This window comes from Lampris incognitus, chromosome 8 (genome assembly GCF_029633865.1).
Source record: "Lampris incognitus isolate fLamInc1 chromosome 8, fLamInc1.hap2, whole genome shotgun sequence".
Classification (NCBI taxonomy): domain Eukaryota; kingdom Metazoa; phylum Chordata; class Actinopteri; order Lampriformes; family Lampridae; genus Lampris; species Lampris incognitus.
In genome coordinates this window covers 14118456-14135129 of record NC_079218.1, presented here as the reverse complement: position 1 = coordinate 14135129, position 16674 = coordinate 14118456, and the positions used below count along the sequence as shown (strand labels likewise).

Below are 16674 nucleotides of genomic sequence, written 5' to 3'. Positions count from 1 at the left end.
GAATGGTAAGATTCTTGCGGCAGACCGTCGGTCATTTGCGTTTAATTCGTGATTTTGTCTTTTGCACATACATCTGTCGGAGTGAAGCCTGCGTGTGTGTGTGTGTGTGTGTGTGTGTGTGTGTGTGTGTGTGTGTGTGTGTGTGTGTGTGTGTGTGTGGATGAACTTGGTGTGTGTCTCCGCATGCGATGCGGCGTTGTGCCGTGTGTGGAGTGCAGACCGCAGATGGACGAACGGTTCATTTTATTCTCATTCAGGCAGATTGGCGATTTTCGGCCCAGCGTTTTCTTACGGATTAACCCTTTATTCCAGCCCGACGTGACGGCTTGGTTACCTCCTCCAGTTCTAACATGAAGCCACACGGTCGACTCCATTCCTGCTCATTGGCGGTAGGCTGTTGGGTACCCGGATAGATAATACTACTACTTAAAACAATACTACCACTGCCTACCTGTACGTGTTGTTTACCTTTGTTTTAGCATGTCCGTTACTGTTATAACCTCTCAGTACGCATTATGCACGAGACTCAGTGATCCAGTCACTTTCAGCCGTGTCCGGCTAGAAAGGTGTTTTGGATTAACTTTGTAACAGATACGTTACATTGTAGATATCTAAACATACAGTAGATACAACACATTTAAAAGATAAAAGACAGGTGTCGTATGTCTTCTATCTGTTCACTTTAATCCTCTTATGTTAATGTTTTCATGATGTTACAAGAAATGTTAAGCGACTTAATCGAGGGTTGTTTTGTTGGTTAATTTAATATTATGTCACATTTCCAGGGAGGAGCCATGCCAGAATGAGCAGGTCTCCTCATCCATCCATCAGAAAGGCTTGTGACTCCTGCTGCCCTTTGACCTCCGGTCGTGAACCCTCTGCAGTTTCCTCCTCTTCCTCTTCCGCCTACGGCTCCGCCAGGCACCATGACGTCAGGAGTAGCCTAACCATGTCAGCCGCTGCCTCCACCTTCAAACACACATCTGTCTATGGATTCACACAAAAGGACCAGTCCTCCTCCTCCTCCTCCTCCTCCTCTTCCTCTTCCTCCTCCTCCTCCTCCTGTTCTTCCTCCTCCTCCTACAGTCCATTGAGGAGGCTACAGCGTCTGACCACCATGGTGAGCCAGCCAGACCTGGTGCTATCAGAGGGCGAAGAGGAGGAGGAGAGGGAGAGCAACTGGGAACATGGGAGGAGGGAGAAGCAGGGCCAGAGAGCAGGGAGGAACTGCAGGTTGAGTCATGCTGCCAGGGAATATTCTTCCAATGGGAACACCAGCAGCCGGAAGAACAATTCTGAGAACTCTTCCTCCCGGCAAAAACAACCTGAAGTCCGGGCAGGAAGTAGAGACAGGCTGGCAGCCAATCAGAACGATGCTAGCATCTGTTTCTCGGAACCACCCAGTCCGGCTTTCTCTCTTGATAGTAACAGCCCCTTTGCTAATGACCTCCTCCATTTTGAGTCCTCCTTGTTCGAGGATGATGACCACGATGACAAAGATGGCAACAACAACAACAGTGAGGCGCGGGTGAGGATGACCCCCGCTGCAGACAAACAGGGTAGAGCAGCGAGTGCCCCAAAATCTCCTGCTGGGGCATCAAGTTCCGGCTCAGGTTCTAAAAACCCTGCCAGTGATCCGGAACTGGTGGCGCCATCAGCCAAGATTGTTACCCGGTCCCAGCGGTCCGGTGAGCGTAGGAGATACTGGGACGGATCAGATGAGGACTGGGAGAGTGACACCGAAACTTTCCTGTTTGGGAAAAGTCCCCCAATGGCAAGTTTTAGTTCTTTCTGGAAAACACAGTAGTTCAGAGCTGTTGCTTTTTTATTGCTAACTAGTATTAATTTCACACAGGGTATTCCTATTTTCGTGCATTTTAATGTCTTTTGTGTGCCTGCTAGCACCTGTGTTTAATTCCACTCTCCTTTCCTCCTTCACACACAGACAAATCTGACAATCGATGCAAACGTACAACACCACTTTCCTTTTGCTGTACTATAATGTGTCAAGGGCCTTTTAAGCACCACTTTTCCACCTAGCATTTCCCTCAGTTGTGTGAGTCTAAACAAGCATTGTTTCAGCAGAATGAAGTTGTAAACATTCTGTCTTTATACAGAATATGAACTTTCACTGTCCCCTGCTCAGAGAAGGAAAACACGGTGGTATGTTTTCGTCTGCTGTATGAATGAATACAGATGCTCTACTCTGAGTTTAGGATCTGATACTCATACAAAATATTAAACATGAGTTATGTCAGTAGTTGACAAACTCAGCTAGTGTTGGTTTTGTGAGGTGCGGTTAGCATGGTAGCTACTTCTTTCTGCAGGTTTGTTAGCATTAAAAAGTTGTTGGTTGTAGCCATGCCAATGTTGCTTATGTTTTGTTTTTTTATTGATCAATTTGTTACAAGATAAATCCATCGTTTACTTCCCATATTATCCAGACTGAGAGCAACTCAGTGCCACCTGGGACAGTTGTGGTAAAGTGCCGTGCCAAAGGGCATAGTGGTCATGTCTGGGATCCTGATAAAAGCACTTTTCTTGCTTTCAGCCCAAGCATGACCAGAATTACCCGGCTGGTCCTGATATTCAAACCTGTGACTTTCTGGTTACATGCTTTCCTCTCTTAAAGGGAAATTTCACCAATGGTTTTGTGTATATGCAGTCAGTACTGATGTGTAATGTTGTGGATTCAAGCAGTAAGGTACTGCATATTATATTGGTGGAGAAATCAGTGTTGTCCTGCTCACAGAGTCTTTCCCACAGGGCCTACACCTACCAGAAAGCATTGCACACTTGTTTCATAAAATCCTCTGCACTAGTATTGCGGGGCCTAATTTACACCAGTGAAAACGTTGCTTAGTCGACAGAGTGAGGGTATGTTTTTGAACTGCGTTTTCGTGGGACATTAAAGTATTAGAAACCCTGCTAGGTTGTAGTTTTTCCAGGTGCCAGTTGATTTCATGACATGTAATTTGGTGGCCATGAAAAAAAACTCTGTTTTCGTGCCGCGCGTGAGATGCAAAAACGATCAGGAACAACTGCAGGTGTTTTTCCTGTGCTACCCCTGTTTTAGATAGATGGAGATAAAGTTAAAAATCATTGAAATTCCCCTTTAACGTAGGTTATCTGATTATGTGCCACCTGCAGCAGCGATGGCCAGTTATGTAATGTGTGAAAGTGAAACAGAAAAACAGATTTTGTATTTCTTTGGATTCTAACTTGTGAGGACCTACAGGTGTGTCATAGCCTGGTTTCCTCTTGTCCTTCTCAGGTTTTATCAACCGAGTATGGACTTTCACTCTTAATGGAGGTTATGTCTGTCACAGTTAGCTAACCCAGAAGGTGTTTGGTCCCATTGGAGAGGTGATATAGGTACCGACCTAGGTTACTTTACTTAGATAGTTTTGAAGACATCTATACATTCTTTTCCATAGTGGAGTTATGTTTGATTTTTGTTCTGTTTTATTGGTGGAGCCCACTATGTAACCCAGCTCCTTGTGGTCAAACTCCCATCTACTTTTCTTGCATGGCCTGTCTCTTGAGATGATTACACCTAGCTTTGTAACATAATATCTTCTGTGTTGCTAAACACATAAATTAAAGGTGTTGGCTCTTTACACCGGCAACACCCAGTCAGGTGTTGTGGCAGAAGCCCATGAAGTTTCCGTTTGTAACTGAAATATTATCAGCGCTATAACTATAACTAGCAACTTCTGACAGCTAGTTCAAGTGTTAGTGGGGAGTGCTATCAAATGAGCTAAACAGAAAGTGGAACGCTTAACGGACCCATGAAACAGCATGTAGAGCACTGCAACCTCCTGTGATTTGACATGTTCATCTGCATGGAAGAGAAAAGATGGGTGGGATTTTGTCAGGGGAGGGAGATTAATTTGACTGATAGCCAGTCATGGCCATTTTTTTCCCCTCTTTTTAGAAGAATGTGGTCATTGATATGCTATTGGCTACTTTCAGTTTGGTGGTAGAGGATGATTTGTCTTCTCTCAATTTCCCTCCCAGTCATTTATTGGTTTTCATTTCATGGGATCTTTTAATGGTCCTCTTTGTAAAGCTACCCGAATCCTGACCTCTGGCCTTCAGAGATGCATAGAGCAGCAAATCAAAAGGCTGATGTGTTTTCCTTGTTTCAGTATCTACTATTCAAAAAAAGCCCTGCTGATATTTATTAGCTGTATTTTATATAATTCAGGAAAACCAAAATATTACACATGGCAATATTCATCCAGGCAAGACAGTGCTATACTCCAACCGCTGACCTGTACAGGAACTCAAACCTTGAATTTGGGCGGTGTTGTTCTCATCAGACTATACAACCAGTGTCAGTGTACCGACCAACAGTGTACCCCCTTAATCACAGTATGGTGGCTTGTTCTTTTCTGATGTCCGGGTCCAAACTGGCCACAGTGACACCACAGGCCCGACCCGCTGTCTGGTCCTGCTAGTCTACAGCCATCATGCAGACCTTCTCACCTTCTCTGCTGGTCTGTTGTGAGCAGTTACCTTGGAGAAAGAAGACATTACTTATAGAAAGTATAAGATCTCTCTACGTTCTCGTCAAATTCAAGAGATGTTGAATTTTTGTTGCCATCAAAAGACTGATCATTTTGAAAAAGCAATCATCTGCAGTTTTGAAATTTTGTTCAGTGAGATTCAGCTGCAATTTTTTTCTTAAAATGATTATGTAGTCCTTTAAAATCAAACCCCTCTTATGTTTAAAAAAACGGATGTGATTACACTGCCTTGACAAAATGGCCAGAATAAACTTTTTATTTTTATTAACCGGTATCCAAAGAGTAGATAACCTGAAATAGATTTATGTAACTTGTGAGTATAACCTATGTTATTTATTGTCCCAAAGCTTACCGGAACCTGGATTATTATAACTATTGACAATCAATTAAAGTTGGGTTTGGGCCTGTACCTAAGCTAAAGACCAAGGCAGGTCAAACAAGGACAGTTAATCCTATTAAAGCTGAACAGAGCTCCCACAGCCTCCATTTCTATTTGGGCTTCCAACCTTCAGATGGACTTTATGTATCTTCTAGGTGATAATGACCCACACAAGGTGATTCCTGTGAATGTTTTATAGACATGAGATCGATCAGTTTCCTTCAGAGTTTAATGTGCTTATAAATAATAATGGAGTAATAAACCTCTTTTTTGTTTTCTAATATATATTGTTTATTTTGCTACTGCTTACATTGTTGGTACTGTTGTTCAACAATATGAATATAATCATCCCTAGCACAAAACATCTTGGATTGCCATTTACTACAGATTGGTATTTTAAGGCATGAACTTGTCAGAAAATAAAAACTCACCATGAAAGTAAAATAAAATCTGTAATGCCAAATCTCAACAAAGTGATGGTTTGTTAAAAAATGTAAACCTGCAATGATGGATACAAGAATACAGGCCAATGAAAACAAACCCAGGAACGGAATATGCCATACATGTGCGTCTGGTAGTGAAATGTTTGTGACACTGGACTTATTAAATGACACGAGGTCTCATTAAATGGATTTTTTTTAAATTTGTTTTGTGGGTAGCAGTCGAGCAGCCTGAAGAAGAGGCCTCTACCGCCAGTGAAGTTCTCAAAGGGTGAAATCGTTTGGGCAAAGTTCAACCGGAGACCATGGTGGCCTTGTGAGGTGATCTTGGATGCTGAACGAGGAATCTACCACAGGATGAAAGGTAGACCTTAAATCTGGAGAGGATTTGAAGAAAGGTTCTGTACCTGACATTCTCATTGAACTGTAGTATCCCTCCTAAGGAAACTTCTCTTCTTCTATCCTAATAAATCAACATAAATTAGTCTACCTAAAATAGAGATTGAATTATTGCGTAATTTTTAAGAGCAGTTTCTATCATTTTGGGGTTTAGATGGGCTGGGACTTAAAAGCGTTGCCAGCTTATTTCTGGTGGGTCTCTACTTTCCTGAACCTGATTTCCAGGACAACGGTGCAGGGTTCCAACATGTCCTGGAAAATCTGGAAAATCATAGACTACTTTTCCAGTTCTGGCAAAGAACTGGAAAATTATAAACTTGATGAGAGATGTCTTGGAAACATTTTTTAGGTCATTGAAAATTGTCAGGTTAGTTAATAAACTTGTGTTTTTACCTCCTGAGTTGGCATATTTTTAGCCTAAATTTAAGATGAGACGTAATATTTTTCTCCATATGTCAATGTGTTGAAATGTGATATGAGTGTGAGAAGTTTGGGTGGTGTGTCCATCGAGTAGCTGAAAGTAACAGAGTCCATGTAGAGACTGTTGAGACTGAATATGACTTTCTGTCAGCAGTGCCTGTCAGATATCCAAACAAAGTAATGGAAAATATACTTGAAAAGTGCTGGAAAATGATTGTGGAACCTTGAGTGGAGTGAAGATTGGAACCTTGATGCTGGGGTCCAAGATCAAAAATTGGAAGTCTTTATGTCTAAACACTGTCACAAATACAGCACAATTCACATTTTACATTTTCTCATTCAGCAGATACTTTTATCCAAGGTGACTTTCAAGAGAGTCAGCAGTTAGCAGTGAATTAGTATTGTTGTTAAGTGTTCAATCATGGTCTCAGATACTGGCACCTTTTCAGGTCATTGTTTTAAAGCTTCATTAATGCTTGGGAGTCTGACAGCTTTGATTTCTGTCAGTGGAAATAAATAGCACATTTTCTGATAGAAGGATCTTTTCTCTGTTTTATACACCTTCAAAACTGTGTTGTGTCCCAGACTCCAACACTGTTGTGTAGCTTCATTGAATATCAAACTGTCACAGTGGAAATCATTGCCTTGTGGTTAAAATCTTGTTACTACTGAGTCAAATTGTATTCCAAAGGCTTAACACCAGGGGCCCTATCTTACACCTGGCACAAAGCAACACAAAGCACAGCACAAGTGTCATTGCTAGTTCATTCATTCATTCATCTTCAACCACTTCTCCGGGGTCGGGTCACAGTGGGAGCAAGCTAAGTAGGGCACTCCAGACATCCCTGTCCCCAGCAACGCCCTCCAGCTCCTCCTGAGGGATCCCAAGGCATTTCCAGGCCAGATTGGACATATAGTCCCCCCAGCGAGTTCTGGGTCTACTCCAGGGTCTTCTCCCAGTTGGCCGTGCCCAGAAAACCTCCAAAGGAAGGTGCCCAGGAGGCATCCTAATCAGAAGACCGAACAGGCTCCTTTTGATGCGAAGGAGCAGCGGCTCTACTCCGAGCTCCTTCCGGATGTCCGAGCTCCTCACCCTATCTCTAAGGCTGAGCCCAGACAACCTACGGAGGAAACTTGCTTGTATCCGTGATCTCACGACCATAGATGAGGGTTGGAACGAAGATTAACTGGTCAATTGAGAGCTTTGCTTTCCAGCTCAGCTCCCTCTTCACCACAATGGTCCAGTACAATATCCTCATTACTGTTGATGCTGCACCAATCCGCTGTCAATCTTCCGCTCCATCCTACCCTCACTTGTGAATAAGACCCCGAGATACATGAACTCCTTCATTTGAGGCAATAACTCACCCCCAATCCAGAGGGCGCAATCCACCATTTTCCGGTAGAGAACCATGGCCTCAGACTTGGAGGTGCTGACTGTCATCCCGGCCATTTCACAGTCAGCTGCAAACTGCCCCAGTCCGAGCAGGAGGTCATGTTCTGATGAGGCCAACAAAACCACATCATCTGCGAAGAGCAGAGATCCAATTCTGAAGTCCCCAAAATGGACACACTCCTCACTTTGGCTGCACCTTGAAGTCCTGTCCATGAATATCACAAACAGAATCGGAGACAAGGGGCAACCTTGGCAGAGTCTGACACCCGCTGAAAATGTGTTTCACTTTGTGCCGAGAATCTGGACACAACTCTCACTTTGGTTATACAAGGACCGGATGGCTTGTAGTAACTGCTCCAGTACCCCATACTCCTGCAGTACCCCCCACAGAGTACTTCTGCAAGGGTAAAGAGTTGGTCTTTTGTTCCATTGGCCAGGTTGGAATCTGCATTGTTCCTCCTGGATCTGAGGTTTGACAATCGGTCGGCGACTTCTTTCCAACACCCTACAGTAGACTTTCCCAGGGAGGCTGAGCAATGTGATGCCCCGATAATTGGAGCACACCCTCCAGTCCCCCTTTTTAAATATGGGAACCACCACCCCAGTCTGCCACTCCACAAATACTGTCCCCGACCTCCACGCGACACTGAAGAGGCGTGTCAGCCAAGACAGCTTAACAATGTCCAGAGCGTTCAGCATCTCAGGGAGAATCTCATCCACACCCGGTGCCTTGCCACCAAGGAGCTTCTTAACTACCTCAGAGACCTCTGCCAGAGATATGGGTGGGGCTTCCCCTGAGTCTTCAGACTCTACATCCTCCACTGAGGACGTGTTAGCCAGGTTCAGGAGCTCTTCAAAGTGTTCTTTCCACTGCTCAACAACATCCCCAGTCCGGGTCAACAGTTCCCCTCCCCGGCTGAACACAGCCTGAGTCAAGCCCTGCTTCTCTTTCCTGAGTGGCCAGATGATTTGCCAGAACTTCCTTGAGGCTAACCGAAAGTCCTCCTCTATAGCCTCACCAAACTCCTCCCACACCCGAGTTTTTGCTTCCGTGACCACCAAAGCCTTAGCCCTTCTGGCTTGCCCCGGTACCTGTCTGCTGCTTCAGGGGACCCCTGGGCCAACCAAGTCCAAAAGGCCTTCTTCTTCATCCTGACGGCTTCCCTCACCACCGGTGTCCACCAGTGGGTTCTTAGGTTGCCACCTCGACAGACACCGATGACCTTATGACCACAGCCCCTTCCTACCGCATCTGCAATAGAGGCTTTGAACATGGCCCACTCAGACTCTATGTCCCCAGCCTCCCTCTGGATACACAAGAACTTCTTCCGGAGGTGGGAGTTGAAGAGCTCACAGACAGGGGCCTCCGCCAGATGTTCCCAGTTCACCCTCACTACACGTTTGGGTTTGCCAGATCTGTCTGGCAGCCTTCGCCATCTGATCCAACTCACCACCAGGTGGTGATCAGTTGGCATCTCTGCTCCTTTCTTCACCTGAGTGTCCAAAACATACAGCCGCAGATCCAATGTCATTGCTAGTTTCAGACTGAGACAGTTGTAATTTTCCCATCCAGCGCCCATGTTTTTTGAATATTAAATGTACTTGCACCCATCTGTGCACCCATGGGTGTGTTGATCTGAAAATGGGGAATGGTCAGGCACATTGTTGGCGCATTGCTATCTTGAGGCAGCGGAAAGCGATTGTGCAATTGACCAACAAAAACCTGGTCTTAAGTCAACGGTGCAGTATTTTCCTGCTATTTAAAGGATGCTTTATTCAGATAATAAGATGCGCCTACAGTCTTCTTCACTACAACACAACAATCTTCGGATAACACAAGGATTGACTTATACAGGTGAAATAAGAGGTGACAAGGTGCAGTGGTGCAGAGAATATATCAGGGATGCTGAAATAGATATTAACAGGTTACTTACAAACACGCCTGAGGTAGATGGACATGACAGAGTGTAACAGTATACATACAATGTACAGTACAATATATGCAAAATGGTTGGATTTACTTGGCAGTGTTAAGCGTACATTTGAATGACAGCCCGTGGAAAGAAACAGTTTTTATATCTGGTTGTTTGGGATTACAGTGCTCTGTAGCACCTACCAGAGGGTGTGATGTGTCTGCAGTGATGTTGCCTGCCTGTTTCCTGAGTCTAGAGGTGAATAAGTCCTGAACAGAGGGCAGGATGGCACCAATGATTTTCTCTGCAGACTTAACTGTCTGTTGTAGTCTGTCCCTGTGCTGTTTGGGGGCCGATCCAAACCAGACAGTGATAGATGTGCAGAGGACCGACTGGATTGTTGCAGTATAGAACTGAATCAGCAGTTCCTGAGGCAGGTTAAACTTCCTGAAATGGTGGAGAAAGTACATCCTCTGCTGGGCCTTTTTGATGATTGTATCAATGTTGGATGCCCACCTTAGCTCCTGGGAGATTGTGGAACCCAGAAATCTTCGGTTCTGGTGTGGGAAGATGGCGGCGTGAATTCACGTTTGCAGCGGCCTTACCCAGTACCTACCAGTGTGGGAAGATGGCGGTGCGAACTTAACATTTGCAGCGGCCTCACCCAGTACTGTCCATGCAGTGTCTTTGTCCACGTCTACGTCTAAGTTTGTTTTGCCTTCATTTGATGGCTGGAAGAGCTGGCACTGGATCGGCTGGGGGAGCGTGGTCTGCTGGGTCTTGTGGGCCCAGGGACCACGACCCTGATCAGAGCTGCGCCTGAAGAGGTAACACCAAGGGCAGTCTGACAGGATGCGGAAGCGGGGCAGGCTAAGCTAATTGCTAGCCCATGCAGATCGGCAGTTTAGATAAAGCTGAGGGCGGTCTGGCAGCAGCCTCACCTAGCATTGACTGTGTTCTATTGTTGTTGTGTGGAGTGTGGGGAGGTGTGTCAAAGGTGTCTGGCTGGGAGTGCTGGCATTGGATCAGCTGGGGGAGCCTGGTCTGCTGCATCTGGTGGGCCCAGGGACCACAGCCCTGCTGGCGCTACTCCCGAGGAGGAAACACCGTCGGTGGTCTGACAGGACATTGAAGTGGGGCAGGCTAAGCTAACTGTTAGTCCATGCAGACCAGCAGTTCCGACAGTCATCCTGGCTGGCGTTTCGTTCTCTGGACAGTGGAATTTTTGGACTGTGTTGTTAACTGTTTTTTTTTTTTCCTGCGTTGTTCTATCTGTTTTTGTATGTTTTTGATGGTGTTGTTTTAGGGAAATTTGGGATGTGTGTTTTTGTCTTTTGTGTCACACTGCTGTGAGTTGGGGGAAATGGAATTTCATTTATTTTGTGTGCGCAAGTACATGAAAGAAAGGACAATAAGTTGTTCCTGATTCCTGAGCTGTAGGTTTTCACTGCAGACACCATGATGCTTAGTATGGTGGGGGGGGGGGCAGTGTTGGTTCCTCCTGAAGTCCACTGGCATCTCCACTGTTTTGAGCATGTTCAGCTCCAGGTTGTTATGGCGACACCAGAGGGCCAGCTGATCAACCTTCTGTCCAGGAGGTTGATCAGCTTGCCGAATCCACCATTTAAATAGCAAAGCGCCAAGATACAAGCGCATCTGGCTTTTTAAGGGAATGGGAGATGACACTCTGATTGGTTTTATTCATGTTACACCAAAAAACACCTATGATTAATTAAGACACTAAGTAACACACCTTTGCACCTTGCACCTTACTTTGCACCCAGATTATGCACCATTTAACTTCCAAATGTAGATTTGGACACACCCTAAATGCACTTGCGCCATGCGCTTTAGACCATACGCTATAGATCCTTAAAATAGGCCGCTAGAAGTTACTCAATATTTTCATGTGTTGAGTGACCAAGCATTAATGGAGCTTTAAGACTCATTGTCATAAAGCAAGGGTCGTTAAGTAGAGAGGAGAACATTCAAGTGTTTGTAAAAAGGCAGTGTGAAGGTAAAAAAATCCACATAGAAATTAGTTTTCTAAGCCACAACTTTGTAAACATTTCTTTTTTTTTATTATCTGAATAACTTGCATCGCATGACACAGAGTTGTACTTATTTGTTTGTTAGAGCGGAGTGATCGACCGTGTCGCCTCTACAATATCAGTACCTTTGGGGAGCCAGTGGAGAAGGCCTGGGTAGAAGAAAAAGCCATTCGCACCTTTAAGGGAGGCTTTGAATTCGAACAGCTTCCCCTGTCTAACCGGAGAGGGAAGCCGAAGGAAGAGAACCCAAAATACACTGTAATTATGAATGACCACTGCTTTGTCACCCCCTAAATAATAATTATTGTATCCCTTTTAAATGTACATTGACATCCATATTTTTTAAATTCATATTATCTCTGCAGAAAGCTGATTATCATGGTGATTGTGAGAGTAAAAGGAAATTGCATCAGATTTTAAAGTCTCATTTTTTCTCTTATTTCTTCTAGGATTTGTTGCTTGATTTATGTAATAAGTGTTCAGAGTATGTCCTTTTGTGAACTGGTTGTGCTTTTATGTGAGGTTGATGAATATCTGCCCTTGTTTTTATCTGCAGATTGCTAAGCGTTTTCAGGAGTCATGGAAATCCAGTATAGCACAGGCTGAGGCTGTTCTGCAACATGGACCCGGGATGGCCTCTATGTCCTCCTCTGTGGAGGAGACCTTCCAAGATGGTTCTTCTCCAGAAAGAAAGGACAAAAGCTGTCCAACATCTCCACCCTCCACTTACCCTGTCCCCACTCCGCTGGAAACATGTCACATGGTCAACGGATCTGTGTCAACCTTAAGCAAGACAACCCCAAAAAAGCCAAGCACTTTAAGAAAGACTGCCAGCAAGAAGAAATTGAATAAATCTTCAAAAAATGGTAGCAATAAAATCTGCAAAAAGACATTTTGCAAGAGTCCTAACACATTAGAGAAGGACATGGAGGAATGCCCATACTCAGACCTTGACTCAGTCCCTAAGATTCTTTGTCCTAAAGCACTTGAACGTCAGTCCAAACCAATTCAGACTCTGCCTTTGGTTTCTATTGTTAAAGAGGTGAAGAAGCAGCCAGAGATCCAGACTGGCCTTTGGTTCAGTAAAGCAGGCAAAGACAGATGGCCAAAAACCACCAGTCCTATACCAGACCGCACACTTTTCAGCAAGTTGCCCTGTAAGAAAAAGACCCCATCTGTAGGTAGTAAAAAGAGCCTGGTTGCTAGTGTCGCCTCCAGTATAACTGGCAGTCCGAGTGACCAATCAGGATGGCCAGACAAAAATAAGCCTCCGGTTTCTGTTGAAAGAGGCATACCTTCTGACCAATCAGGACATGTGAAGGGAAAAAACACACTTTCCACGAGTATACCTTCTAGTACAAATGGCAGGCCCATTGATCAATCAGGATGGTCAGAAAAGCAAAACTCCCCACTTGCTGCTGAAACTGGCATAACCTCTAACCAGTTAGGATATTTAAAGGCTAAAAGGATTCCAGTCAATAATATAACTTCAAATATGACTGGCATGTCTTGTCATCATTCAGGCAGCTTGAATATTACAAAGTCCCCAGTGTGCAGTGTGTCTGACAGTCTCACTAACCAATCAGGATGTTCAGTGAGTAAAAAGCACCTGGTTAACAGTCAAGCTGTTGAGTCCTCTGATCAACTGGAATATTCAAAGAGTGAAAAGGCCACAGTTTCTAATCTAACTGACAGCTCCATGGACCAAATGAAAAGGCCAGAGAAGCAGAAAAAACATGTCTCTTTTGAGTTAGCGATGCCCCCACTCAAATCAGGACAGAAGAATGGAAAGGGTAAGAAGGCTTCAGACTCCAGGTCAACTGACCAGCTTGAATGGTCTGAGAGAAGACAGGCATCAGACACCATTGTGACGTCTGTGTCTTCTAAACAGACAGAATGGCCAGATGGTGTAAAAGGCATGTATAATCCACAACTTGGCAGTTTGGAATTCCAAAAAGCCTCAGTTGCAAAGCTAACAGCTCACAATGTGACTGAGTCGAGCAGCATGGCTTCTGACCAGTCAGAAGGGAAGAATACCCCACCCTCCAATGTGACAAGTCACACTTCTGACCAGTTAAGCAGCTCAGAAGTCAAAAAGACACAAGTCACAAGTCTCACCCAGGGCAGTGGGCCTTACCTCCCCTTTAAGGAGTCAAGATGGTTGGAAGGTGAAAAGACCCCAGCATCTAGCCTTACAAGCATTTCTCTTGACCACTCGGGCAGCTCAGAAAAGAGAAATATAGCCACCACTAGTGTTAACATGACAAGCTTGGCCATTTTTCAGCCAGGAGTGTCGGCTGGTGAGAGCCCTCCAGTCTCAGCAGTAGTAGGTTCACACCCTGAAGAATCAAAGAAGGAAGTAAATGATTCTAAGAAAGTTCTAAATGACCCACCTGCTCACCTTCCTGCCAGCAACCGTCTGATGACTAGAGCTCTGAAAGCCATGCAGGAAGCAGAGAAAAAAAGACAGGAAAAAGTTCTTAATAACTCCAAGCAGAAGAAGCCCTCCAGACCATGTAGAACAAAGGAACATAAAACACCCACCTCCACTTGGAAACCAGAGACCAAACAGGACTTTTGTACTAAACTAAAATCAAAGGTTGGTGGTGGGGACGATATTACAAGGGATCAAAATCATAACAAAACATTTACCAGCTGTAACTCTCCTTCCTGTCCATCCGATTCAAGTGACTTTACGTTTGAGGTCAAGAGTGAAGATGAAGACTTCTCAATATCCTCCACCCCACCAATGGACTTCATACCCTTGACCTCCAGAATAAAGACAAAGGGGGAAAGCCATCTGTCAAACATATCCTCCTCCTCATCTTCTTCATCGCCTTTTTCTTTTATGAGTGCATTTAAAGACATTGAGGAAATATCTTTCCAGTCTCTGACAAATGACAGCAATGGTAAATCAGTTACGTTTAAACCGGATACAAACTACAAGTTTAGTACCTTTCTCATGCTGCTCAAGGACTTGCACGACACTAGGGAACGGGAAGGGGCTCCCTTAGAACTGGAGATTGGACCGCCAATTTCCCATGTTAAGGAGGAGCCCTCAGTCATTCCTACTTCACTTTCAGAGGCTCAAGATCAACATCAAGGCCTTTTGAGAACCTACAAAGATGAACCTTTCAATGGCAAGTCTAAACCCAAGTCTAGTCCAAAGAAAGAAATTGCACACACTGGGCGGCGCTCAACTCAGCCTGCCAGGAGGTCCGGTAACAGAAAGAGCAGCTCTGCCACAGCCAGAAAGAAAGCCAACCGTAAAGTGCCTCGTCAGTTGGCCAGGTCAGGACCAGGCTACCAAGGACTTGAACCCATGCCTCAAGTGGCACCTCCATCAGTGGGGCAGGTCACCTGGGAGAGACTTGTCTGCGAGGGAGATAAAGAAAGAGGTGTTGAGGAGGAGGAGATGCCCAGTGCAACACACAACAGACAACAGATTACTGATAGTACAATAACCTCTCAGACACAAAAGAGACTACTGGAGTGTCCTAATGGTCCCACGACAGACTGCACTAAAATAAACATTCAGCCAATACACAACACTGGAGGGGACCAGGCGCCAATGGGTAAGGGGGTGAAAAAAAAAAGCTGAATTGTAAAATTAAAATATATTCAGTGAGACTTGAGAAGCTTGAACATTAAAACAAAGAGGTTTTAGAATAAGTCAGCTATTTCTTTTACAGTGTCAAAATGAAAAGGTTAGTGTTTCCCCTCAGATGGATCATACCATTTTTTCTCTTGTTACAATGACCTTCTTGCAACTCTTTAGTGAAATGTGCCTTTACAGTCCTCTCGTCAACTGAACACATGTATAATAAGAACGTGTTGTAAGTCTCAAGTCTGCATAACAGATGCAACGTAAGACTGTGAGTCCATTAGTGTTTTGTGTCAGAAACACAGTGGCAGTGCTGAACAGGTACTGAGTGCTGTGAGGAGATCTACTACTACTACTTTCAGCTGCTCCCGTGAAGGGTCGCTACAGCGGGTCATCCATTTCCATCTCTTCCTGTCCTCTGCATCTTCCTCTATCATGCCAGCCACCTGCATGTCCTCCCTAACCACATCCATAAACCTCCTCTTTGGCCTTCCTCTTTTCCTCTTCCCTGGCAGCTCCATGTTCAGCATCCTTCTCCCAATATACCCAGCATCTCTCCTCCACACATGTCCAAACCATCTAAATCTTGCCTCTCTTGCTTTGTCTCCAAACCGTCAAAACCTAAACTGTCCCTCTAATATACTCATTCATAATCCTGTCCTTCTTCATCACTCCCAGTGAACTCTTAGCATCTTCAACTCTGCCACCTCCAGCTCCGACTCCTGTCTTTTCATCATTGCCACCGTCTTCAAACCATATAACATAGCTGGTCTCACAACCATCTTGTAAACCTTCCCTTTAACTCTTGCTGGTACCCTTCTGTCACAAATCAGTCCTGACATTCTTCTCCACCCACTCTACCCTGCCTTCACTCTCTTCACCTCTCTTCTGCAGTCCCCATTACTGAGAACAGTTGACCCCAAGTATTTAAACTCATATGCCTTCATCACCTCTACTCCTTGCATCCTCACCATTCCGCTGTCCTACCTCTCATTCACACATATATTCTGTCTTGCTCCTACTGACTTTCATTCCTCTTCTCTCCGGTGTATACCTCCACCTCTCCAGGCTCTCCTCAACCTGCACCCTACTCTCGCTACAGATCACAATGTCATCCGCAAACATCATAGTCCATGGAGACTCCTGCCTGATCTCGTCTATCAACCTGTCCATCACCATTGCAAACAAGAAAAGGCTCAGAGCCGATCCTTGATGTAATCCTACCCCCACCTTGAACCCATCGGTCACTCCTACCACACACCTCACCATTGTCCCACTGCTTCATACATATCCTGCACCACTCCTACATACTTCTCTGCCACTCCTGACTTCCTCATACAATACCACACCTCCTCTCTCATCACCCTGTCATATGCTTTCTCTAAATCCACAAAGACACAATGTAACTCCTTCTGGCCTTCTCTATACTTCTCCATCAACATTCTCAAAGCAAACATAGCATCTGTGGTGCTTTTTTGTGGCATGAAACCATACTGCTGCTCGCTAATCATCACCTCTCCTCTTAACCTAGCTTCTATTA

The 16674-nt window shown here is 44.9% G+C and overlaps 1 protein-coding gene across 1 annotated transcript in view; it reads left to right on the top strand.

The window, feature by feature from the left end:
* The first annotated feature begins 949 nt into the window (after positions 1 to 949).
* Positions 950 to 16674, top strand: part of LOC130117113 (histone-lysine N-methyltransferase, H3 lysine-36 specific-like) — a 62349-nt gene continuing 46624 nt past the window's right edge. Inside the window, exons 1-6 of the mRNA XM_056285261.1 lie at positions 950 to 1784; positions 3801 to 3823; positions 5574 to 5715; positions 11616 to 11788; positions 12087 to 12747; positions 13117 to 15105. Of these exons, the coding sequence (XP_056141236.1) occupies positions 950 to 1784; positions 3801 to 3823; positions 5574 to 5715; positions 11616 to 11788; positions 12087 to 12747; positions 13117 to 15105 (3823 nt within the window). The remainder of the gene's footprint in view (positions 1785 to 3800; positions 3824 to 5573; positions 5716 to 11615; positions 11789 to 12086; positions 12748 to 13116; positions 15106 to 16674) is intronic.